At 46.3% G+C, this 26,689-nt stretch overlaps 1 protein-coding gene across 2 annotated transcripts; it reads right to left on the bottom strand.

Annotated features, from left to right (window-relative positions):
- On the bottom strand, positions 1-26,275 carry ANP32B (acidic nuclear phosphoprotein 32 family member B). Of its 2 annotated transcripts, none has more exons than XM_041004686.1 (7): positions 25,988-26,275; positions 12,492-12,641; positions 9,794-9,916; positions 4,360-4,549; positions 2,421-2,545; positions 1,075-1,150; positions 1-447 (listed from the first exon to the last, which is right to left on the bottom strand). In XM_041004686.1, exons 1-7 carry the CDS (start codon positions 26,039-26,041, stop codon positions 386-388), a joined length of 780 nt encoding a protein of 259 aa, XP_040860620.1. In that variant the 5' UTR covers positions 26,042-26,275; the 3' UTR covers positions 1-385. The 2 variants fall into 2 exon arrangements, with proteins under 2 accessions (XP_040860620.1, XP_040860619.1); XM_041004685.1 differs by having other exon boundaries at positions 1-453.
- Between the last annotated feature and the right edge of the window lie 414 nt (positions 26,276-26,689).

The raw sequence follows: 26,689 nt of genomic DNA on the forward strand, positions 1-26,689 counted from the left end.
CAAAATGTTAAGATTTTATTTACAAAGCTTTTTGTTGTACAGAAAGTAAAAATGCTGTTACAGTCTCGGTGTAACTGGTAGCCATAGACGGCTGACTCACCAATCATAGCTACCCACGCTACAGCAAGTCTTACACAAAAACCTAACAACGCTCAGAATTCTGTTGGGACGAGTCCCCAGGCTTGGTGCTGGGTGACCAAGAGGGACTCCCTGGAGGAAGGTGGAATGCCATACGAACTATTCTTTGGCTCGGTGGGTGGGTGTCCTGGGGTTTGTATCACAGCTACCTTTTTTTTTTTTCCTCTTTTTAAAAAAACAGCTACCAAATCCATGAGCAGTCCAACCAATACTGAACAGTTCTGTTTTTTGCAGGCTTCTTGGGGTCTTAGTCATCTTCTCCTTCATCATCTGTTTCTCTCTTCCTCTTCTCACCTTTCCCGCTTTCTTCTTCCTCTGCACAACAGCAAAAAACAGTTTGTGACCATTAGAGAGGCGTTATATATATGGTATGGCTAATGGAGACAGCAACAATTCTCTGCTCCAACAGATGTAAACAGCCTGATCACTGGCAAGCACAGTGGTGACCACAGCCAAGGTGCGTCAACTGCACAGCAGCATTTAGACACAGTGAGGTCAACCCAGTCCTCAAATTCTAAGTTATTTTCTTAAAAATACTTACTATCCTTAAACCTGCTGGCCCCAACGATTCGACATCTAGCAACCATTAAGATGCACAATAACAGTTATGCTCTAGAAAGACTACCGAATACAATACCAGGTTCATTATGTATTTAGTCCACCGTTTGGACTAAATTAAGAGAAAACACATCAACCACGAGACCTAAACACGCAGCCATTTGTACTACCCAAGAGTATGAAGCAACAAACAGTTACTGCACCATCTTGGCTATGGTGGGGAAAGGAATAACACTGATGCACTGAAAGAGGCTATTTATTTTTATAATATGACTCAATGGCATTTTATGTTCTTAGTGGTATCACATTCTAAACAATGGATGTTTGCCCCAACTAATTTTTAACTGAGAAGGACCAAAGTGCATGCATTAGACCCACCTTCATCCTCATCCTCATCTTCATCCTCATCTTCTTCATCTTCATCAACTTCTCCATCATGTCCAAATTCTTCTTCCTAATTAGAAAACAGTTTAATGTTAGATTAATTCTGCCAAGGGATACACAAGAAAAAATGTACCCTGCAAATAAACAGTGCATCAAGGACACAATTGTTATTTGTATCTACTTGATGCACTGATATCCAATTAAGTTTCAAAATTCCAAACATTGTTTGCTATTTAACTAAAAATGCCTAACTGAAGAAACGGTTTAAAAATCTTAAATTTCAAAGCCACCTTGCACGGGTTTCTTTTTCTTTCTGCATCATTCAAGAATTTGAAGACTAAGGTAGAACAATAGACACAAAAGAGGTTTTCACCTTCCAGTTCACTCCCTAAAATATTTGTCCACCATTCACAGAATCCAGGATGTACCAGCAGAAAGCTGGATCAGAAATGAGTGTCAGAACCAGAACTTACAACTCTACCATGGCCCAGGGGCCTTCTACCCCGCTGCACTGCAATGCCCACCCCACAGTCTTACTTGGTTGTCAATGAAATTTCTCTTTTATTTTCCTGAACCTCCTTGCACACATTCTGTTTCTCCTGTCCTTTTGCATGCCTCCCTGGAGGCATTCTACTACTGGGACTCATAGGCTACACCATCTGGGGGATGACCAAATGCTTTTTTGCTGAATTAATGAACATATAGTTTAGGCTTGATAAATACACTTCCCTCAATTGTAATGAGGAAACAAACCTCCAGGTTTCAGTTTTCCCACCCTATGAAATGCTAGACTCACCTTTCTTCCCAACATTCAAGGCACAAATCTACCATACAGGGGCAAGCACTGAGAGTGGTGAGTGCTAACTGGGCATTCCTACTGGACATTTATTTTAAAGGAACATAAAAGTTAAGTCAACCAGGGCCTGGCATGGTGGTCTAGTGGCTAAAGTCCTCGGCTTTAATGCACTGGGACACCATATGGGTGCTGGTTCTAATCCCAGCATCCCCACACTTTCTATACAGCTCCCTGCTTGCAGTCTGGGAAAGCTGTTGAGGACAGCCCAAAGCATTGGGACCCTGCATCCACGTGGGAGACCCAGAAGAAGCTCCTGGCTCCTGGCTTCAGATTGGCTCAGCTCTGGCCATTGTGGCCACTTGGGGAGTAAATCATGTGACGGAATATCTTCCTCTCTGTATACCTGACTTTCCAATAAAAATAAATAAATCTTAAAAGTTAAGTCAACCAGACTCAATATGCAACTCAGAAGTCTTTCTTTATCCTTAATCTGCCCTTTATCTAAACTAAATAGGAAATGTGGTGGAACACTGGTTACACTGACTTCTCCACTGACTTCATCTTCATCTTCTTCCCCTTCTACATCTTCGTCTTCATCTTCGTCCTCCTCTTCATCAAATTCTTCCTCCTCACCATCCTCATCCTCTTCATCTTCCTCATCTTCTCCTTCTGCAAACAGTCCAAAAAGGAGCTCATTGATACCTGTAATGTTCTACATGCACATTTGTCAGTCACCCACTCCGTTTCACGTGCTGCAACCCAACCCCTCAGTCCAGGGGAGGTACATAACATCAATAGGGATTAAGTGCTGGTGAACTAGACATACAGCATGATACAACGTCTTCAGTTAACAGGGAAACAAAAGGGAATGTTGCAAGGGATGCATGTAGAAAATAAAATCAGTTTTCAACCAATAACTGCTGAACTAAAGTGACAGAAACACATGGGCTTCTTTTACTACTATATCTGCCTTTGTCAGAGCCTGACAATTTTCCACAATAGTTTCAAGAGACAACCTCTAGAGAACCAGTACCATCAGCATCGGAAAGCCATGCTTTCTCCTAGTCCCCCTGCTCTCTCTGTCCCTTGAGCTCACTGTGCCCGCTCATCTCTGCTTCGCTGGCTTGGACCAGCATGAGTCTCACATATCATCATGTTCTCAGGCTGTCCTGCTACATGTGAATCCCGAAGTATGTGCTCTCAAATGAACATTGCGTGCTTTGCTATCACTGCACTTTGTTCCCTTGTCACCATTACTCATTTATTTCTGATTAGTTTTTCTCCTTCAGTAAAACAGTTAAGCTCCAAGAGACCAGAACTGTGGCTGTGTTTTTAAATCACTATTTCCACAGGATCAAGCACACAGAAAGTGCTCAAATATTTGCTGTCTGACTGATCCATGCACTTGGGAACTACTCTACCGCCCAGAAACTTTCCTTTCCGAGCACCTACACATGTAGCTGTTTCATTGTTTTAACTTATGGGTGTCAAGCAGCACCACGGCTTTTGTGAATAACAGACAACCTGCAGTGGAGGAAAGGAAGGATATAAACATTTTGAGCCCAGCGAAACGTCCTACTCTGTTCACTTTCCACGCCCCATCTCATTGTTTCACGTCTCAGGCTGCAGCAGGACAAGACATGAAGAATGCTCACTGACACTTTACCATCAAGTGCTCTCAAGTTCCTGGGTGGCTGGCTCTCTTCCTGCCTTTTCTTGACCATTGTTAGCTTATCTCACTTTGAAAGAAAAGGGATGTTCAAAACTGCTTCAAATTTAATAGCACAAACTCAGCAACATCGGGACTTCTAAGAGACCAAGTTCTCTTCCTGCTGATGTAGGGAGGAAAACCTTCTCAAGAGGGATGCTGAGGCATAAAACATTTTTTAAAATCCTGAAGATAATTATTACATTAAAAAGCTGATCAAATGAAAAAAAAAATCTGAAAAATCAATTCCATCTTATAACCAAGATTGCTTCTATATTAACAAAAATGGAATCTAACGAAATATTTTGAAATCATTATTTCTTAAACTCTAGGCACATATCAAAGGCAAGAAAACTTTCATTTACATGTAGGCTATAACAAACACGTACTGAGGGCCTGGCCCTGTAATAAAAAAATATAGACAATCTCCAACCAAGAATAATAGTTGCCCACAGGAAGGCAGACAGCAGCAAGCCTCTAACAAACTAAGGTGTAGCTTAGCAGGCACAGGAAATACTGACAAAACTGAGTTTTTAGGGATACAGGTAGTCACCAAGGAGAGGCCAGCTAACAGCCAGGCTCCAATTTCCTAACAAACCATTATTATTTTGCTAACTTTCAAGGCCTCAGTATCCCAAGAGCTTATTAAAATTAACCACAGGCATCAGTTCTAAAGTGCCTACATACAAGTTATTCTCTCCAACAGCAAGACTATCCAGTAGCTTTACCAGGATCTTTCAAATACGGATACCAGGGTGAATCTGAGCTCACGCACCTTCATCCTCTTCCTCTTCGTCCACACCATCCACCTCAGCATCCGAGTCAGGAGCTTCCCGGTCCTCTCGGTCATAGCCATCTAGGTAGGTCAGCTGGGGCAGCAGCCGGAAGACGCTCTCTCGGTAGTCATTCAGGTTAGTGACCTCACAGTTAAATAGATCCAAGCTTTTCAGGCAATCCAACTTTTTCTGAAGAAAAGGACCCAAAACAAAACAAAAACAATATGAACACTAAAATCCATCTGCTGAAGAGGTAAAATTGTTAGGCTCTGTATCCAATTAGCTGTTACTCACTCAACCTTGTTCCTAGCAAAACATCACTCCCTGTGCAAATTCTCTATTAGGCTACAGGACCACTCTTCCTTCAACCCCTCAGACAACTGTTATTTTTGGCAACAATAAAGATATGTAAATCTTAAATAATTCTATTAAAACCAGGATTTTTTTTTTTAACACATGAGACAAGCAGACAGCTAAATAAACGTAGTTCAAACCTAAGTTTTGATGTCAGATCAAACGCCCAATAAGAATGCTTGGCAAAAGAATGGGGGATGGGATTCAGAAATTTTACTGGGGTCTTTAATCTCAAGCTGCTTATCTTTCTACTTGAGGGACACAGACATGATACAGTAGAGAACAGACTAGAACAAGTAACGTGCAAAGTGTGGTAATACCAACATTCTTCCAGAAGGAATCCATATGGATGAAGGAACAGGAGTGGGAACTGAAGAGCTGAAATTTAAGTAACACAGAGACGTGTAACACCTCACTTTTTTTTTGAGGAACACTGGCATTATTACCAGACTCTTTTTGATGTAAAATTCTGAAGTTTTTATCAGACCTTGAAATTCTGTTTGGATATTTTGTTTGAAATCACTGATTTCAACTACCTAGCAGTTAAGATCTAAAAACATGGCCCAAGAAGTTTTCCGAGTACCTAAGGCAAGTGGAAAAATGTCCGTATTATTTGCTTAGATCTTAATCTGTTATTCCATCAGTGTTGTATATTTAAGTTTTCATCAGAGGGGAGTTAGGAGATGAGGGCAGAGGGACCACTGCAGGGACATGCAGAGATGGGAACAGGAAGTGACAGTAGTGTGAGGTGGGACAAAGCTAGTGCCTCCCAAAACAGGAGCACCAAGTCAGAGCGTAGAATTTGAGAAAAGGCTTGGTAGTCCCCGGAAAAAGGTACTAAAAGACCCCCAAAACAAACATTAAGAGGATGTCTTCATGAATTAGATTTTAAAAATAGGTTGATGTTTAAAACTTTTGATGTTGCCTTATCAGGAAAAGCAATGCAGATAAAGTAAAAATTTTGTTTTTTAGGATTTGGGCTTCTGTGTAATTCTAAAGAAATATAAATGACATGGAGGTCTACTTTAAAACACTCACTACAGGCCCTGGCTGGGTACTCTAGCAGCTAAAGTGCTTGCTTTGCAAGCGCCGGGATCCCATATGGGTACCAGTTCATGTTCCTGCTGCCCCACTTCCCATCCAGCTCCCTGCGCGTAGCCTGGGAAAGCAGTCGAGGATGGCCCCAAAGCCTTGGGGCCCTGCACCGTGTGGGAGACCCAGAAGAGGCTCTTGGCTCCTGGTTTCAGATCAGCTGGCTGTTGTGGTCAGTTGGGGAGTGAAGATTGGACCTAAGATCTTCCTCTCTGTCTCTCTTCTCTGTATATCTGACTTTCCAATTAAAAAACACTAACTACAGCAGAGGCTGGCAAACCATGGGCCCCAGCTCACTCCCTGTTTTTGCAGCATGAGCGGCATAGGAATATAACCACACGCATTTGTTCATGCATTATGCAGGGCTTCCTAGCACTCCAGTGGCGGAGCCAAGTGGCCATGATAGACTGTGTGGCCTAAAAAAAGCCTCCTACTTATAAGGTGGTCCTTTAGGGACAACAGGGTGCTGATCTCTGCCTCTCCACCTTTTGAACAAGCGAAAGGTTCTCACACTTGCTTCATTGTCACTGACAAGGCCCTAAGAACAGTGTCAGGGAAGGAAGGCAAAACAGGAGTGTGGCAACAGACAAATATACTCCTCAAGGCACCCTCAAGCAGAAGCCTACAGATTGGGGCTGGCGCTATTTCACAGTGGACAAAGCCACTGGCTGAGATGCTGGTTGGAGCCATGATTATTCCACTTCCAGTTAAGCCCCATACTGAGCCTGGGAAAGTACCTTAGGATAGCCCAAGTGCTTGGACCCCTGTATCCATGTGGGAGACTAGCAGGAGTTCCGGAATCTGGACACAAGATCTCTGTCTCACCCCTTTTCTCTGTACATCTGCCTTTCAGGTAAGTAAAAATTTTAACAACAACAACAACAAAAAGCTGCAGATCAAGTGATATGCCTACGTAAGCAAGCACCCACATGTCCCCAGGAGCTGCTTCTGTATCGAATAACTGTCAGGTCAGACCCTGACCTCTGGGAGCTCAGGTAGGACTTCTTAGCGCAGGGCAGAAAGAGCTGCAATGTCACCCCAGACAGCCAGCTGGCACAGTGGCTTCTCTTCAGAAGCTAGCTCTATACCAACTAAGACACACCAGAATGCAGGCAGCTTTCTCTGCAGTTGTTCAGACATTTATAGCTTAAATTCACTTCCTGAACTGAGTATATAAAAATGCATACAATACTGAACACAATCCAAAAGCCTTTTGTCTAGTCTTACTTGTATACTGTATCCAAGGCTCTAGAGCTCTACAACTGGCATGGACCCGAGACTTCTATTTCTTGACAATGCATACCACCAAATAATCTGGGCATGCGAAGCAGTATGCTAGAAACTAAATTAAAGCAAATAAACAACCAAAAATTCCCAAGTCACTACAGTAGACTAATATTGTTTGAAGTAACAAAATTATGCTTTAAGGAAGGCTCCATAGGCAGAAAATACACCACACAGATCATTCAGGATCCCAAAGTAATGTGTAAACACCACTAAAAAATTACAACTCTACCACACCAGAAAATTGACCTAAGCTAATAGGCTAGCCATAATAAACATTAAACATTGTATTAACAATAATTTTGCTTGCCTTCTTAGAATTTAGAAGGGCTTTGGGGGATGGTTTGGATGGCCCAGGTCTCTTAAAAAAGGTGTCCAAGGAAGTTTGAATTGATGCCTTCTTTTTCTCTTGATTAATGTCCCTGTAGCAAGCAGAGGCATTCACAATCATTGCATTGGCTGTAAGAACTGGGCTCAAAGTTGACGGTGTTCAAAATGTATGTGGTTAATGAGGATGAGGATGGTATTTTTTTCCCCAACACTTTCCCCATCACCTCTTCCTGCAGATTTGCTCTATTCCAACTTGTACTCAGAAATCCAGGAAACTCCACAACAAGTAAAGCAGACCTGTGGTGGCTAGTGTTCCCAAACAGCCCTGGCTTGTAGCGCTGTGGCTCTGTCACAAAGAGGGGTGTGTGACTCTGGACAAGGGACCCAGCCTCACCCAAGCCTTAGCTTCCTCAGTGTAAAGAAGGGCCATGCTACTTCTACCCTGTCTGCAGCAATGCTGCCTCACAATCACTAATAGCATGACATGCATTAAAAAAGCCAGGGCGATGCATGGGCACAGAGCAGCTCCTCCAAGGGTGGGTAACACCACAACTAACCTGCACCATACCATGGGACTGAGGTTATCACAGTCCCAAAGACTCTGCACACGTTACTGACCCAGAAAGAGCACTCAGGCAAACAACTCCTGCATGTACTGTTTGGTTTCTGTTCTGCTTCTGCGTATCAGAAGGCTCGCAACACTTCTGAAACCCACAAAAGTCAGGTTTCTCTAAGAATCCGGCATGGACAGATACTGCCTGGAGTGGGGTGGAGGTGGCGTGGGGTATCAGGAGGTCCCATGCCCAACAGTGACCCATGACAGACAAGAATGCAGTCACCAATAAAGGCTCAGTGTAACCCATCGCCGAATTTAGGATTCCTGTAGCAATTCTCAGCTTAGAGAAATCTGGGTGTGGTGTAAATTTATAGGTAGAAAGACACAACTGCGACACAAAGGCAGTGGAAAGAACAGTGAGCTTGGATTTAAACCCCCTCCTCTGCCAGTTACCCTAGGCAATTAATTAAGCCTCTGCACCCAGGTCCCTCATCTCCCAGAGGAGGGACAGTCATGCTCTTTTCTCCAGATTTTAAGGATACAATGAGGCAAATGTTAAAGTCCCTGGGCACAGAAAAATTCAAAAATGCCTGCTAAGCTTTTAGAAACAGGGTTGGTTTAGAGGATAAGAGTAAAAAGAGAAAGTTGGAATATCCAAGCGTTGTCTATAGCAGAAAAATAATAGAAATTTATAGAGCAGTAAGCTTTCTGACATTTAGGAGAAATATGAGCTCTTAAATATGGCTCACTTAATAAAATACAAAATTAAAAAAAGGGAACTCACTAACAGGTAATTAGATCTGTATTGCAGCAGAATCTAAGTTTTTCATCAGGAGTGAAAGACAATATTTCTGGCAGGAAATTCTCTTCTATTGTAAAAGCACACAAATTATTCTTAATCATTCTTGGAAGTAAAAGAGTATTTGAAATAAATGATGTGAAACCCACAGTATTTTAACATATTAATTTAAAAAGGTAAGAAAATCAAGAGTCGTCTTATCCTCAAGCTCTCCTCTTCTGGGTCCTGACACACAGCTCCTGTGTGCTGCATACCCAACAACACAGCCTGCAGGGCAACACCCTATCCTGCATTAACCGCTGCTCCCGGCCCTGCCTGCAAAACACCTTTCTGGCCACAGACTGAACCTCCACTAGGGCAACTTCCCAATTTACAAAGCACATTACCAGATTTCTATTCTCACAATCCCTAACAGAACGAAGTAAGATTGAGATTACCATCCTTCCTACCTTCATAAGTGAGGAAACTGAGGCCCAGGGAGAAGCACTTTGCCCAAGGTCACACAAGTCTACAACCCAATAGAATTTAAGCTTAGCTTCCCATCCATGACTTATGCCAATATGAGACCGAGGATTTCCATGCAAAATGTCAGGCAACAGGGATGCAGCAGAGCGCACAGATCCCGAACCTGACTAGAGCTGCCCTTGGCTGTGTCACCCAGTAGCAATAGTTTTCTTAAATTACAAAAGTATACAATAGCTTGCTCAGTCTGGGAACAGTATTTTTAAGATGAATAACTTAAGTCTCCATAAATTACTAAAAGGACAAAACAAAAAACACCCTAAAATTTCCATGTGAAGGAAACCAACACAACATCAGGAGGGGAAAATGAAGCCACAGGAATACACATAAGGTCCTGATCTTTACAATTGGGACTCCTACAAAAAATGACGAAACAAAACAAAAACCACCCACAAAACTGTCTCAATCCATCATAGTCTCCAATAACTCCCCTGACTATAAATATGAAAATGAAAATGACCAGTAAGTACCAGTTTCTAAATCCTCAGTTACTTACCAAGGGCTCCAAGGTGCTGATATCTTTCAGCTTATTTCCACTCAAGTTTAGATGTGTGAGGTTTGGAAGTTTTTCTGCTAACATGTCGAGACCTCCAAAGATTCTATTGTCACTGAGCTCAAGCTGCAAAAGAAGATGTACAAAGCACACAGAATACACAGAGAAACACATTCAGTAAGGTGCTATAAACAGCAAATTCAGTTCTCAAATTCTTATTAAGATCAAATAACACTTATTTCTGCAAGGGGATGTATGCTCATTTTGCTTCAAGCAGTCTCAGGTTTACAGACCCCAGCATCATTTCGGCTGGAGTCGTTGGGGGTTGGAGAAGGGGAAGAGTACGTTTTAACCAACCACTGGCAACAGTCTGTACAAATTGGCCTGTATCAGCAGCTGCCTTTTCCTAAGGTAAAAGGTGAGTCTAAACAAAGCAGAATTCTCTTTAAGGAAGCTATCATTTGCTATACTCACCAATGTGCATTCTGAGCCCCTTATTTTGCATGTCAAGTAAAGTCTGTAATACCTGCTGCAATAAGCTACTTTTGGACAGTGCTAACATGTTGTGAGCATCTCAGCGATGAGTCCACCAAGCAGCACTGTGACTTCAAGGAATGGACTAGGGAACTGACTCAGGCTTCCAGAGCCTTCCTGCACAAAGCTGGCACTAGTCTAAGAACCAACCCTCATTTCTTGGTTGCAGAGTACAGCATTGTGGTGCAGCAAATTAAGCCCACTGCCTGTAATCATCCCATTTGGGAGCACAGGGCCGAGTCCCTGCTAACCTACTTCTGACCCAGCTCCTGCTGATGTGCCTGGGCAGACAGTGGAAGATGGCACACAGTCTGGGGCTCCTGCCACCTCTGTGGGAGACTCAAATGGAGCTCCAGAATCCTGATATCAGCCTCACCCAGTCCTGGTCATTGACGTTGTTTGGAAGTAAATCAGTTGAATGGAAGATTCCCTTTCTTTCTCTGTCACTCTATCTTTTAAATAAACAAAACGAGAAACCTGCCAGAGTGGCGGCACAAGTCAATGCGCCAATCAGGGAAAGAATGACTTTTCACTGAGGAATGTTAGCCTCCTGAAGCCCATTAAGCACTACGGGGAACACTGAATTCAAGCTCTTCCCTTTGCAGATGAGAAAATTTGGCACACACTGCTGTCCCCAGTGAGTTCTAACAACCACAGTAACCACCCAACCCTTGGACCTACATGTCCAAGCACTGGAGATACATTAACTCGCTTTACTAAACAGTACAGGTGTAGGTAGAATCGTCATTCCATTTTGAGATGAAGAGGAGCTACAAACAAGCTGACTTGCCTAAGACCCCACACCTTTTATAGCAGTGGGTATTTGAGCTGAAGCCCGTCAGGCTAGCTTACTAAGAGTCAAGCACACTCCCTCGGCTGGCAACATATATATGCTGTAACAGAAATTCCATGTAATGAAACTCTGGGCATAAAAAGAAACGTACTGTATGATGCAGATCAGTTTTAAAACATTTAAAATTTTTACTTAAAAAAAAAAAAGCTAAAAACAAGCCACTTGCTTAGTTGATAATAATTATCTTACTAGAGGAAGAAAATACATTAACATTTTATTTGAAAATACAACCTTTGAAATCCCTCTCAAAGGGATATTCCTGTCAAAAATCTAGTCATAGCTAGATTCAAAGCTGTAGGCCAGTGATCAATACAGGCTGAATCACTAACTTTGTTCATTCCATCAGTAAAAAATAAAGCACTTTCCTTAGTCTACTTAGACCACATTATTGGTCCTAACATCACATGTAGCATTTACATTCTTGCAATTAATATCTTATGAAACAGGAGTAATGAAAACAATCCACTCAAGCATTCAGTAGTTTCTTTTGACATAAAATTAATTATAAATTTAGGAAAATTTCTAACATTTATACACTAATTTTTTTTTGTACTTGTTTCTTGTCAAATAAGACTGCCTATGTTCTGGAGTCAGAAGAAATAAAATCCTTATCATCTGCAAGAATACTTGATTTATCTCTAAACAGGACCTGCCTTCCTACGCCCTATAAGGAACTTACACAATGATCACTGACAGGCTGACTTTCTGAACAAATCTGACAGGACACAGATCAAAGCAATTAAGGAAAATGTATCAGGATGCTAGGAAAACTAAGATACCAAGCACCAAGAACCTGCCAGCACTAAGTTTATGCTCTTAAGACTTCCAACGACACATCTCAAACCTAATCAATCAGGATTGTGTAATGGGTTTTAATTATCATGGAGTATAAGTTGCAAAGTCTCAAAAATCACCCCTCAACAATAGACATAAAACAGTGTGGGAACAACTGTGGCCTGACAGAACATAATAAGAGCAGTTTCCAGTTAATATTAAATAGTAATAAACAGCATTTAACAAATTATTTGTACTTCAACTATTTTCTGTTGATCACCTGTCATGTATTATTTTCAAACATCACTGCAATGCTGCAGTCAGGTGGTGTAACCAGTTTACAGGTGAGGAAATCGAGCCTTAGAGAGATTAAGAGGCCTTGCAGAAGATCACTCATCAAAGAATCGGTTGAGCTGGAATTCAATCCCACGGCCACCCACTACAGACTATGCGCTTTCTATATACCAAGTGCTTCCTTACATGTAAAGCTACATTTTCCCTTCTCAGGACAGTTCACTCTGTTTGAGAAAACACACTTACCTTTTTCAATTTAGGTAGCTTGGGGAGATTTGAAACTGAGATCAAGCCTACATTTATTAAACTGAGAAACTCTAAATTCACAAATTCGGCTGTTAAGCCCTCAATTTTTCCATCATTTGATTTGCAATTGTCTAGGACAAGTTCCCGAACCTGTAAATGACAAAGAAAGCAAGAGACAAGTTTTCAAAAACATATAGAAAAGCAGACACCCAACCATAAATATCCTGCAAAAATACCCACATACAGGGCAGTCTTTCTCAGATCAGCGTCCTGATTATAAACATGATAAGTGATTAAGAAACGAGATGCTGCTGCATGCACGGTATCCAAAACCAAGAAATGCAGACTTCCCATCCACCTACTGGTTCCCTCACCTTCTCCCCAGTGCTCTGAAGCAGAGAGAAAAATCTAGGTCTTCCACAGGGTGAAAACCCAGCTATATACACAATCAGCCCAGGTATTGAAATTCAGCAATGCAAGTATCCCAGATGGTGTCTTAAACAATTAGGCTCTATGTCCACCCTAGAAACCAGATTGTAAGATGTAAACAGCTTTCTGCAATGTACACGGGAAGGCAGCAGCAGACGCACAATTACACTTTTCGACCAGGATGGAGCTGCAAGCTCCAGACTGGCTTTAGCCTAACCCAGACCTGCCTGGTGGTGGCATTCTAGAAGCAAACCAGCAGATGCAGTGCCAGCTGTCCCTGGCGTCTTAGTCTAGCTGAGACCACTGAGATTTCTGCAGTCATACTTTCTAACTCCGGTTTTATTCACCTTTACCAAGCTTCTTTCCCTGATGGGGATGAATCAATATGCAAAATAGAGACCATTTTTTCTAAGATAGGGAACTGCAGCTCCCTTTTCAGGGTATAGGGTGTCCTTTCTCAGTGTTCAAATTCATCTAATGAGATCACATCTGACGAGTTCTGAACATTGATTTTTCAGCCAACTATGCAAATGGACGATGATAACCCTTCCTGGCATTCTTGGTTGGTCAAACTTGTTCTCTCCTTTTAAAAGATTTACTGTATTTGAAAGGCAGATCTGAGAGAGAGAATATATTCCATCTGCCTGTTCACTCCCAAAATAACTGCAATGGATAGAGCTAACCTGAAGCTGGGGGCTAGATTTGTCCCTGTCCAACATGGGTGCAGGGAGGAACCCAAATCCTTGAGCCATCCTCCACTTCCTTCCCAGACCACAAGCAGGGAGCTGGATAGGAAGTGGAGACCAATTAGGGATGCAGGTAAGGATCTGCTTGCCCTTTAATTTGCACTTTTTAACAAATGTTGCCTGTTTCATGCCCTTAATCAGGACCTAGCTAATTCTGTCTCCAAGTGCCAGGATCCCATTTGGGTGGCAGTTCATGTCCAGGCTGCTCCACTTCCCATCCAGCTCCCTGCTTGTGGCCTAGGAAAGCAGTGGAGGATGACTCAAAGGTTTGAGACCCACCTACACCTACCATGGTTGACCCAGAAGAAGCTCTTGGCTTCAGATTGGCTCAGCTCTGGCCACTGAGGCCATTTGGAGTGTGAAACAGCAGAAGGGAGATCTCTGTCCTCTCTGTAAAATCTGCCTTTCCAATAAAAATAAATAACCCTTGTATGTTTACCATACAAAAATATTTTACAAATACCCGTAATCAAGCATCTGTATGGAAGAGAGATGCTGACAAAAATTACAGGAACTATTAACAACGTTTTTATCCTCCCATACAAAATCCACTACTGCGCTAATAGCTACTAAGGACAGGATATACCATCACTTCCCTAACCCCATCATCTACTTACAAAACAGGACAGTCAGCCACATTCACCAACAACACTTTTTTTTCAGGATGCCTGCAGACCTAGATACCTCTGTCTTTCCTCCCTTATCTAACAAGGAATCCATACACAGTTAATGGACCTGAAATGTCCATTAACTGTGACAAAAAGCAGGCTTTGTTGATCTTGGGTGAGCCACTGAACCTCTTGGTGCTTATTTCCTGTAGGATGGAGGAAACACCTACCCAATGAAGTTGCAGCAAACAGTTCCTGGCATGCAACACTTGGAAAGAACCCCTGAACAAAGGCAGCAAGGCTCTGTCACGAACCTCTGCTGTTCATCCATAGCTGTATCACTGCTTTAATCTTACAAGCATCTATTTCTTCTGCATTTAAGAAAAAAACTCTTTGGCCCGGCTCGGTGGCGCAGTGGTTAAGGTCCTCGCCTTGCACGCCCGGGATCCCATATGGGCGCCGGTTCTAATCCCGGCAGCCCCACTTCCCATCCAGCTCCCTGCCTGTGGCCCGGGAAAGCAGTCGAGGACGGCCCAAAGCTTTGGGACCCTGCACCCGCATGGGAGACCTGGAAGAGGCTCCTGGCTCCAGATCAGCATAGCATTGGCCGTTGCGCTCACTTGGGGAGTGAATCATGGGACGGAAGATCTTCCTCTCTGTATATCTGCCTTTCCAATAAAAAAATAAATCTTTAAAAAAAATAAATCTTACAAAAAAAAAAAAGAAAGAAAAAGAGAAAAACTCTTAAGTGTAAAACCAACCAACCAAAGAATTCAAAAAAAAAAAAAAAAAGTGGCAGGGTGTTCACTGCAGTGTTGAGTCACTGCTTGAGACAACCATTTAAGAACTGGGTTCTGTCCTGTCCTGGCCACCCCGCTCATGGCCACCCCTGCTCATGGACACACTGTGGGTTGGCAGAGGACAGCTCAAGCTCCTGCTGTCTGCGTGGGGGACCCAGACTGACCGCCAGGCTCCTGGTTTTGGCCTGGCTTAGTCCTGACTCCTGAAGTCATTTGAGGAGTGAACCAGGAAAAGACTCTACCTTTCAAATAAAGTGAAAATAAATAAAACTTTTAAAAAATTCAATAGCAATCACCCACCCAATGTTTTATTTTCCTTGTGTTTGAAAGGCAGAGAAACAGATTTATTTAATATTGCATCTGTAGTCACATCAGGATTGTACAAGACCAAAATAATGAAATACAAAGAAACCTGGATTAAGGAATCCATTTTCTGATTATAAGCATAATCACAATAATTAAAGACATACTAATGCTATAAAGAAAATGTTACCCATTAATGCCACTATTAGCATTGATAATTTAAGCCTTTGTATTTTTTCTTAAAAGATTTATTTTATTTTTATTGGAAAGGCAGATATATAGAGAGGAGAGACAGAGAGGAAAATCTTCCATCCGATGATTCACTCCCCAAGTGAGCACAACGGCCAATGCTATGCCGATCAGAAGCCAGGAGCCTCTTCCGGGTCTCCCACGCGGGTGCAGGGTCCCAAAGCTTTGGGCTGTCCTCGACTGCTTTCCCGGGCCACAGGCAGGGAGCTGGATGGGAAGCAGGGCTGCCAGGATTAGAACCGGCGCCCATATGGGATCCCGGGCGTGCAAGGTGAGGACCTTAACCACTGCGCCACCGCGCCGGGCCCCTGAGCCATCTTTTGCTTTACCCAGGCTATCAGCAGAGAGCAGCTGGGAAGGAAACCAGCACCTGTGTGGGATGCCAACATCGCAGGCATTGGCTTTGTCATCTATATCATAATGCTTTAAACCATCCAGTGTTTTCATTTTCAACTGATTTGCCTTTTAATCTTGTGACCTTTGTTGGTTATAGTAACTCTAAGATTCATATTTATCATCAAGGCTAACTTCTACTGTTTTTACACAACACAAAAGTGAGGGGGAAATAAATACAGAAGAAACATAGACAAGGGACAAACATTAAGAAGTAGCTAGTAAACACAAAACAACTGGTGAACTAAGGCAATTTTAAAAAGCACACGGAAAATATGCTTTTAAAGTGTATATAACGTTTCCTATGGAGAAGGCTGGAAACGGTAGAGACGGTAACACTTTGCAAGACGCGCCTCAGCAGACGCACAGAGCCAAGTGGGAATCACTGCCTGAACGAGACTGCAGGAGGGCCCTCGGTGAGTGTGAGGGCCTGAAAAGTTCCCAGCAGCACTTTCCAAGTTGGAACTACTGCTTCCACAGTAGTGTAAGCAGCCACAGAGGCATGGGGGCACTTACCCTCCACCAGGACTACAAATCAAATGACAAGAAGGGGGGGGAGACGGGTTGTCTACGTGCGCGACACTATACTCACTCACTTGGTAAAGACTCCAAGGGCAGTTAGGATTTGGAGTTTACACACTTAATGACGGGAAAGGTGAGAAAAGACTTTTGGGAAGAACAAGCAAGCTTCTTTAGGAAAAACAGAATTTTATGGAGAACAAATGAGAAACAAGGAAAATTTATGATCTACCTGTCTACATAGGATCGAGTGGCCTTTCAGAACCAAATAAACTGTACCCAGAGGGAAGGGATTAGTGGCAGACGAGGCTGCCCAGTCTCCTGGGAGATTTGTTTGCAGCTTCCCTTCCCCCGGACATGGAATTTATGCCAGTCCTTGTTTCAGGAAAGCATTTGTTTGTAGTCAGGTAAGCTCAAGAAGGCCTTCTCATCCTCCATCCATTCAGTTGTCTTCTGTTTTAATCTCTGAGGGGGCCCAGAGACACACCCCTCTCTCCTTCACAGGAGGAGGGGACCTAGACTGCCTGGAAAGAGAACAGCGTCAGAAGGGCATCCACTCAACAGAATCTCAAGGGCTGCCTCTTAGGCCCAGGAGGAACGAGCAGTTCTAATTCAACACACAAAGGCTCCAAGCCCTCCCAGGGAAGGCTGGGCAGGCACCCGTGCACTGGCACATACCAGTTACAGAGCAACCTGATCTAATGCACTTGGCTGGCCTTCCGTTCAAACTCACTCTCCTTATCTCTTATTCTCCAATTAAACTTGTTTCTTCTAAAAAATGGATTTGAGGCGAACATTTACCCGCACCTGTTAAGATGCTGATTGGGAGTCTCATGTTGGACTCTGGATTCCTCCTAAGTGCACCCCAGGGAAGCAGCAGTTGAGCCTCAAGCTCTTAGGTCCCATCGCCACCATGGGAGATCCACACTGAATTTCTGGCTCCTGACTTTGGTCAACACAGTTCTGGGTGCTGTAGGCACCTAGGGAGTGAACCAGCACAACTTCTAAACACCAAAACACCAAGCACTAAAGACCAAAATCTCATCCTTCTTCTAACTTATTTATCAGCAGAACAATATTTTCCTACTTCACTAGTTTTCAATGAAAAATCTGAGCTGGAAATAAATGTTTCTGGGTCTAGCGGTGTGGCCTAGCAGCTAAAATTCTCGCCTTGAACACACTGGGATCCCATATGGGCACCGGTTCTAATCCCAGCAGCTAAACTTCCCATCCAGCTCCCAGCTTGAGGCCTGGGAAAGTAGTCAAGGACAGCCCAAAGCCTTGGGACCCTTGACCCATGTGGGAGACCCGGAGGAGGTTCCTGGCTCCTGGCTTCAGATCGGTGCAGCACTGGCCTTTGTGGTCACTTGGGGAGTGAACCACTGGACGGATCTTCCTCTCTGTCTCTCATCCTGTCGGTTTATTTGACTTTGTAATAAAAACAAAATAAATCTGGGCCCAGCGGTGTGGCCTAGCGGGTAAAATTCTTGCCTCGAACACACTGGGATCCCATATGGGGCACTGGTTCTAATCCCAGCAGCTCTACTTCCCTTCCAGCTCCCTGCTTGTGGCCTGGGAAAGCAGTCGAGGACAGCCCAAAACCTTGGGACTTTGCATCCATGTGGGAGACATGGAAGAAGTTCCTGGATCCTGGCTTCAGTTCGGCATAGCATTGGCCGTTGCGCTCACTTGGGGAGTGAATCATCGGATGGAAGATCTTTCTCACTGTCTCTTCTCCTCTCTGTATATCTGACTTTCCAATAAAAATAAATCCTTAAAAAAAAATAGAAAAGAAATAAATGTTTCTGAACCCAGATCTAACTTTGACAACACTGCTTATACATATGGGAAAGACTAGTATTTCTAGTCAATTGCTCTGTGTCTGAAGTCCTTTGTTAGGATGAGTCACGAGATCCTGAATGAAAAGAGCAGGGTCTTGTGAGTTAGCCTAGCGGCTAAGTCATCCCCTTGCATGCCAAGATCCCATATGGGTGCTGGTTCTAATCTTGGTAGCCATACTTCACATCCAGACCCCTGCTTTGGCCTGGGAAAGCAGTCAAGGACGACCCAAAGCTTTGGGACCCTGTACCCGCGTGACAGACCAGAAGAGTGTCAGGCTCCAGGCTCCTGACCTTGGATCGGCTCAGCTCCAGCCATTGCTGCCACTTGGGGAGTGAACCATCGGACGGAAGATCTTGCTCTCTGTATATCTGCCCTTTCAACAAAATAAAATAAATCTTAAAAAAAAAAAATTGTCTGAAGGTTAGATCAACAGGAAAGATATTCCATCTAATGTTTCATCTTGTGTCACTTCCTAAGTGTGTTTTTTATTTTATTTTATTTATTTTTAATGATTTATTTACTTGAAAGTAGTATTATTACAGATATAGAACAATCTCCCACCCGCTAGCAGAGATGGTCAATCTGTACTCAAGATTCAGGAGCTTTTTCCAGGTCTCTCACATGGGTGCAGGGGTCCCAAGGAATTGGGACAGCATCTGCTGCTTTCTCAAGTCCATCAGAAGGGAACTAGATGGGAAGTGGAGCAGTCAGGATTTAAACAGGCACCATACAGGATGCTGGCACAGCAGATGGTGGTTTTACCTGCAAAGCCACAGGACTGGCCCCCCGGGCCATTCCTGATTGGTTTTCTAGGCACATTCATTGAAAACGGAGAAGCAGGGACTAAAACTGACATTTCAATACACAATGCCAGATCTCTTACTTCACATCGTGGTGGTGCAGCAGCTTAAGATCAGCCGCAGTACTGGGACTCCACATGGGGTTGGTTTTGTGTCCTAGCTGCTCCACTTTTTAAAACTGGAAATGTTTTTTTAAAGATTTATTTATTTTTAAAGATTTATTTTTTTTTTAGGATTTTAAAAAAGATTTTTTTAAAGATTTATTTATTTTTATTGGAAAGTCAGATATATACAGAGAGGAGGAGAACAGAGAGGAAGGTATTCTGTCCGATGATTCACTCCCCAAGTGACCGCAAAGGCCGGTGCTGCACCGATCCAAAGCCAGGATCTAGGATCTTCTTCCAGGTTTCCCACACGGGTGCAGGGTCCCAATGCTTTGGGCCGTCCTCATCTGCTTCCCAGGCCACAAGCAGAGAGCTGGATGGGAAGTGGAGCTGCTGGGATTAGAACCAGCGCTCATATGAGATCCTGATGCATTCAAGGCGAGGATTTTAGCTGCTAGGCCACACCGCCGGGCTCAGAAAAGTATATTTTTACAGAGATGGGAATACAGAGAAAGACCTTCCATCAGCTGGTCACTCCACAAATGATCACAACGGCAGGAGCTGAGCTCAGCTGAGCTGATCCGCAGCCAGGAGCAGGGTCCCCAGGCTTTGGGCCATCCTCTACTGCTTTCCCAGGCTACAAGCAGGAAACTAGATGCGCAGCTGAGCAGCTGGGACACAAACAGGCACCCATATGGAGTGCTGACTTGAACTTGGAAGTTAGCCATTGAGCCATGGCATTGGCTCCCTGTTCGACTTCTGATCCAGCTCCCTATTAATGAACCTGAGCAAGCAGTAGAAGATGGCCCACGTTCCTGGGCCCCTGCACTTAAATGAGAAGAGAATCAGTGGATGGAAAACTGCCATCTCTGTTATTTCTGTAATGCTGCCCGTTAACTAAAAACGTTTAAACGCAAACAAGCAAGAAGCAGGTTAAAACAGTGTTCCAAAATGACAGTGAAACAGACTTCCAACACGTCAGGTTGCAGAACCAGTGACACAAAAGGGACAAGCATCCTACTGGTGAGACTGTAAACGGAACCATGATGAAAAAGCAACTTGGCAGAAGACCAGCACTACCACTAAGGGAGTGATCACATCATGACCTAAGCAGATATGGATAAAGTACTCAAAGAAACAGAAGAGAAATGAAAATGCTTCTGTATTATTTTAAGAGCAGTAAGATAGTATATACATGTTAATAGCGTAATTTGAAGTTTTAACAAGATTAAATATTCTTGGTACAACGGTTTTCTATGATTTCTATTTTTTCTTTTGCTTCTCTTTAATTTTTAACAAAGATGCATTACTCATACAGGAAAAAAACCCTTCAACTAATTAGACTATCCCACTGAGCTGAAAATTACATCATAGTGGACCCAACAATAGATGCCAGAAATTAGGATCTAAAAGTTATTAATAATAATAACAATAATATCAAAGGTAAAACTATTGGAGTTCTTTTTTTTAAAAAAAGATCAGATTTATGGAAAGAAGAGATAGGAAGATCTTCCATCTGCTGGTTTACTTCCCAAATGGCAGCAACAGCTGCAGCTGAGCTGACCCAAAGCCAAAAACATCTTCTGGGTCTCCCACATGGGGTCAGGGTCCCAAGACTTGGGCAATCCTCTACTGCTTTCCCAAGCCACAAGCAGAGAGCTGGATGGGAAATGGAATAGCCAGGCCACAAACTGGTACCCATACAGGATCCTGGAGTTTGCAAAGACATTTAGTTTTTGAGCCATTGTGCCTATATTTTTTGCTTCAGCTTCCTGCTAAGACGCTTGCAAAGGCACTGAAAGATGGAGTGCTTAAACCCTTGCTACTCAAGTGAGAGACCCAGATGTAGGTCCAGGCTCTTAGCTTTGAATTAGCACAGGCCACATTGTTGTCATTTGGACTTATGAGCCAGCAGATGGAAGATCCCTAACCCTACTTAGTTTCAAATAATTAAAAACAAACAAACAAAACCACAACTTAGCTAAAGAATAAGTGACAGTTCAGCCTGTAACACATCAGCACTTCACTGGGCCATATATTTAACCACAGGAAAGAGGCAATGCTAGGCTTTCTGAATGAGAAACTCAAATACTTATATCAGCATGCTGAGAGCAATGGCAGATGAGAGGCTCACCTAAGGGAAAACATTCTTCTCAGTTTGGGATGCAATTCAATTAGGTACCTCAATGTCTTCTCACTTTACTGATATCACTGTTTTTTAGTGTATGTATGTTATATCACTGTACGATTTATTTTTCAGTGAAGTAACTGAATATTTACATACCGTTTCCCATTCTTACCAATAACACTAATATCTATTCTTGTCTTTTAAAAAAATGTAAATGATAGGGCCCGGTGGCGTGGCCTACCAGCTAAAGTTCTTGCCTTGAACATACCAGGATCCCATATGGATACTAGTTCTAACTCAGGTTGCCTCACTTCCCATCCAGCTCCCTGCTTGTGGCCTGGGAAAGCAGTCGAGGACGGCCCAAAGCCTTGGGACCCTATACCCACATGGAAGACCTGGAAGAAGCTCCTGGCTTTGGATTGGTTCAGTTCTGGCTGTTGTGCTTACTTGGGGAGTGAATCAATGGATGGAAGATATCCCTCTCTCTACATATCTGACTTTGCAATAAACAGAAGTAAAAAAAACAGTAAACAGAAAGAATGTTAACCACCATTCTTCATTTTACATTTTTTAAAAAAAGATTTATTTATTACAAAGTCAGATATACCGAGAGGAAGAGAGACAGAGAGGAAGAGAATTTTTGTCCAATGGTTCACTCCCCAAGTAAGTGCAACAGCCAGAACTGAACCAATCCAAAGCCAGGAGCTTCTTCCAGGTCTTCCACGCGGGTGCAGGGTCCCAAGGCTTTGGGCCGTCCTCAACTGCTTCCCAGGCCACAATCAGGGAGCTGGATGGGAACTGGAGCTGCTGGGATTAGAACTGGCGCCCATATGGGATCCTGATGCGTTCAAGGCGAGGACTTAGGCCGCTAAGCCACCGCACCGGGCCCAGATTATTATGTTAAAATGTCATCTTAGGTAATCTTTATTCCACTATGGAAACACATTTTGATGTAAGAAATAAATTTGAGTCTTAGAAAACATTTATATCTTTTTTTTAAAAAGATTTATTTATTTATTGGAAAGTCAGATATACAGAGAGGAGGAGAGACAGAGAGGAAGATCTTCCATCTGATGATTCACTCCCCAAGTGAGCACAACGAAGCCAGGATCCAGGAACTTCTTCCAGGTCTCCCACACGGGTGCAGGGTCCCAAGGCTTTGGGCTGTCCTCAACTGCTTTCCCAGGTCACAAGCAGGGAGCTGGATGGGAAGTAGATCTGCCAGGATTAGGACCAGCGCCCATATGGGACCCCAAGGCATTCAAGGTGAGGACTTTAGCCGCTAGGCCACGCCACTGGGCCCCATTTATATCTTTTTAATATAAAGATTTCTTTACTTAGGAGGCAATTTAGAGATTTTCCATCTTATGGTTTACTTCTGAGAGCTGGGTGGGCATAAGCTTCGAATTTCTTCCAGATCTCCCACGAGGGTGGCATGGGCCCAAGGACTTGGGTCGTCTTCCACTCTCTTCCCAGGCACTTTAGCAAAGAACTGGATTAGAAACGGACTAGCTAGGGCGGCTCTGCACCACAGTAAGCCAGGCTGCAAACCCAGCATGCCATATGGCACAGGCGAGTCCTGGCTGCTCCCCTTACCAGGCAGCTTCCTGTTAATGAACTTGGGGACAGCATCTGTAGATGGCCCAAGTGCTTCGACCCTAACATCAACAAAGAAACCTAGATAGTTGCTGGTTCTTGGTTCCCACCAACCCACGTAGCCCCTGCTGTCACAGCCATTCTGGCAGTGAACCAGCACATGGAAGACCTCAGTCTCCTTTAACTCTTCCTGGCAAATACTAAATCTTTTTCAAAAACAAGATCATTGAGATCAGATGTGGGTTCCTGTCTAGACTGTTCTGTGTGGGCAGTGTTTGAGTATTTCTGAGCATTCTAACTAACTACTACCACTTTAAGTGGGTGACCAGGCTCGGTTCTCCAAATGCAGAGTTGGCAGGGCCCAGAGCTCAGTGCCAATGCAACCAGTTGTGGCTCATATGCTATGTTCTAGTACGTAAGGTGCCATGTGAGTAGCTGATTTTAATGGGTCCACCTTGGAAGCTTCCATTTGCTTTAATGACCATGCCTTTTGGGGGGGGAACCCACTTTTAACCCTTTAATTGCCTTCAAACCTGCAACATTTTTATAAAGTTATCCTTCAATTTTATCTTAAAGCTGTGAGGTTCCCAATTCCCTTCTCCTGACACTCTGTAGGGCCTTCCAACACCCGCTCCCCAACCCCTTCCCTCTAGTCGGGCCCAGAAGCCTAAAGGGCTGGGAGGGAAGCCTCTTTCTCATGGGGGGCACGTGATTTCACAGACCCCCGAACTGGTGCCAATCAGATATTTGATACGCCCATGGCTTCTGAGGACCAATGCGGCACTTTAGCCACTTGTTGCTCTTGAACAGACACGACAGCACCAGCAACCTGCCTGATTAAAGTTTTAATTAAATACTCACATGGCTCTTGCTTGGTTTTCCTAGCAAGGCAGTTGAGGCCTCTATTGATTACCAGAAAAACTAACATTACCAAATACACATACATTTTTTAAAAGCATATTGTTTCATTTATGAGAAAGCGCACCAAATACTGGGAAAAGCAGTCCAATGTATCTAGGCCAGAGAAAACGACACATTACTATTATTTTAATGTCTTTCGAGAAGAATCCCCAAATCTAGATTTTTAAAACCTTTGGATGACCTACAGGTGCACGTTTCTTAAGGGGAATTTGGTTAAATTTAGTACTGTATTGATTCTCAACTACCGAGCGGCATGATGGAAGGTCCGGCATTAACCCCCGCCAGGTGAGAACGTGCTCCAACCACGCCAACACCGCAGCACGTGGCGGGCACAAAATGTCTGACTCGACCCCGGCACCCGGGAAGGGGCCACCCACCCACTCCTCCTCAAGGTTTTCAAGGTGCCACCGCCAGGGTGCAGCCTGCCCCGCACTGCCAGTGACCTCAAAGCCACCAGGTAAACCCTGCGGGGGCCGGCTACTTCCGCCCCCTCCGCAACTTGTTAACCACGGCCACCTGAACCCTCGCCACGCGGCTCCCCGCAGGCTGCCTCTCCGCCGCCCGGGGAGAGCCATTCGCCTGCTGCGGCAGCATGGTGGCTCCGTGCGCAGGAGATTCGCGATTCCCTGCGTGATGAAAGGGGCGACGCTTAGAGGCCTGGCCCACGCACACGCGGCGTGAGGCCGGCCGCAGCAGGCCGCACCCTGGCACGTCCGGGGGCACAGGCCACGGGGCACAGGCCACGGCCCCAAGACCGCGCGAACGCCCGCGCGCCAGGCAGGAACGGCCGCCTGCCGTTGCCCTTTTAAGAAGGGGGGAGGGCGCCGGCAGCGCGCCCGCGAGGGGATGAGTCGGCTGCAGCCGCAGCGCGCGGCGCCCGCCAGTGCAAGCCGAGCCCCGGCGGGACACAACGGACCGAAGGCTCGGCCCGGGAAACGGCGGAGGGCGAGGGCGAGCGGGCGGCCGCCGGAGGGCAGGCCGCCTCACGCGGCGGAGGGAGACGGGCGCCCGCCAACATGGCGCTGTGGCGGCCTGTGGCGCGCCCGGGCTTGGCGCGAGGAGCCGCCGCCCGCCCACACCGAGGGGCCAGCCCTCCTGGGGCAGGGGCCCCTGGGGCTCGGCGGCGGCGAGGACGACCACCCCGGGGTGGGATGGAGGGGGAAGAAAAGGGCCCGGCAGCCGCCAGAGCGACTTGCCCGAGACCGGCCGCGAAGGGCCCAAGCGAGGGCTGGCTTGGAGGCGTCTCGAAGGAGAGCGAGGGAAATGGGGGAGAAAGTTTTTTATTTTTAGGCTTGAAAAATGGCGGGAACCGCGTCCTTTTTTCAAACTTGGCCCCGGGAGGGGCGGCGGTTGCGCCACCTCCGCCGGCCCAGGCCCACCCCTCCCCCGCTCGGCGCGCCGGGCCGCGCCCGCCCCGGGCCCCCCCAGCGCCCGTGGGGGGCTTCGGCACCCCCTTTCAAAGTCAAAAAGCTTCCCTTCTTCGCCCCCCTCCCCAGGGCCCTGCCCTCGGCCGGGCCGACGTCAACCGCGAGGCCCGGCCCGGCCGCAGCCGCCCTCCTCCCCCGCCTGCCCGCGCCCGCTCCCCGGCTCGCGGCGTGTGGAGTCCGGCGTGGTCGGTGGCGGGCCCGGCCGGGGCTAGCCGTGCGGTTCCCGGGCCGGGCCCGCCCTCCACCCGGCCGCGCATCCCCGGGGAGGCTGCAAACATGGCTCCCAGCGTTACACAACCCCTCGCCGCCGGGCCACCCGCACACGGCGTTCTCTCCCGGAGAGGACCCCGGCGGGCAAGGCAGTTCAAACTTGGAGCTCCTCTGACTCCCGTCGCCTCGCCGGGGCCGGGTGGCCGCGAGGGCCCGCGGGCGCCAAAGAGTTAATCCCCGCGCGCTCGCTCCCCCCTCCGCGCCCGCCCGCTCGCCCGCCTTCCCCGTCCCAGCCCGCGAGCTGCGCCCTCTCCCCGCGCCCGGGGCCCGCCAAGCCGCGGCTCGGGGCCCCGCAGGTGGCCACCATTACATGCAAGTCATGGAGGGGGGAAGAGGGCGCCCGACGGGGGACTGTGCTTACAGCTGCCGGGGTCCGGTTCCTCAGCTCCAGGTGGATCCTCCTCTTCATATCCATGTTCCCCTCTTCCCCCCCTCTTCAAACTTAACTTTCCGCGGCGGGGGCGGAGGGGGGAGAGGCGTCCCGGCCTTGCGCAGCGAAGGCCGTCGGAAGGGATCTTGCTGGGCGGCGGAGGCCGGCGGCGCGGTCCCAGGCGGCGAGCGGCGTGCGGGCAAAGGCGAGCGGAGCCCCCGGAGCCAAGTTACTCACGGGAGCGGAGAGAAACCATGGAGGGAAAAGGGGGCTGGAGCGCGGCGCTGGTCTCACTACCGCCGCCCCCGGCCGCGGCCTCGCACTGCGCTTAAACCGGCGACGCGGCGCGGCGGCTGCTCGGCTCCACTCGGCCCCGCGCGGCGCCGCTCGGCTCGGCGGCCGCGGCTGCTCCGAGCACGGGGAGGGGCGGGGGCGGGCGCGGGGCTCGGGGGCGGTGCAGCCCCGGGGAGGGGAGCCACTTCCTCCCAGCCTGCCTGCCTGCCTGCCTGCCTGCCTGCCTGCTGCTGCTGGCCTCCCGCCCTCCGCCTGCACGTGGGGTGGCTGATGTAAGACCTTGTGCGGGGGGCTTCACCGCCTGCCGCCGAGGCCGAAACCCCCCTGCCCTACCTTGCTGTGCTTGGGGAAGGGCGGGGGCAGAGCTGGCGGTGCTTGAGACGTCCCCGGGGCCAGGTC

The sequence above is a fragment of the Ochotona curzoniae genome, unplaced genomic scaffold, assembly GCF_017591425.1.
Source record: "Ochotona curzoniae isolate NIBS_2020 unplaced genomic scaffold, NIBS_Ocur_1.0 scaffold_3208, whole genome shotgun sequence".
In the NCBI taxonomy this organism is placed as follows: Eukaryota; Metazoa; Chordata; class Mammalia; order Lagomorpha; family Ochotonidae; genus Ochotona; species Ochotona curzoniae.

Coding starts and splice junctions, on each gene's coding strand:
- ANP32B (XM_041004685.1), bottom strand. CDS start 26,041: ATGGATATGAAGAGGAGGATCCACCTGGAGCTGAGGAACCGGACCCCG. Junction 9,917..12,491: donor AGCTACCTAAATTGAAAAAG/GTAAGTGTGTTT, acceptor CTTCTTTTGCAG/CTTGAGCTCAGTGACAATAG. Junction 454..1,074: donor AGATGAGGATGAGGATGAAG/GTGGGTCTAATG, acceptor GCTGTTGTGCAG/AGGAAGAAGAAAGCGGGAAA.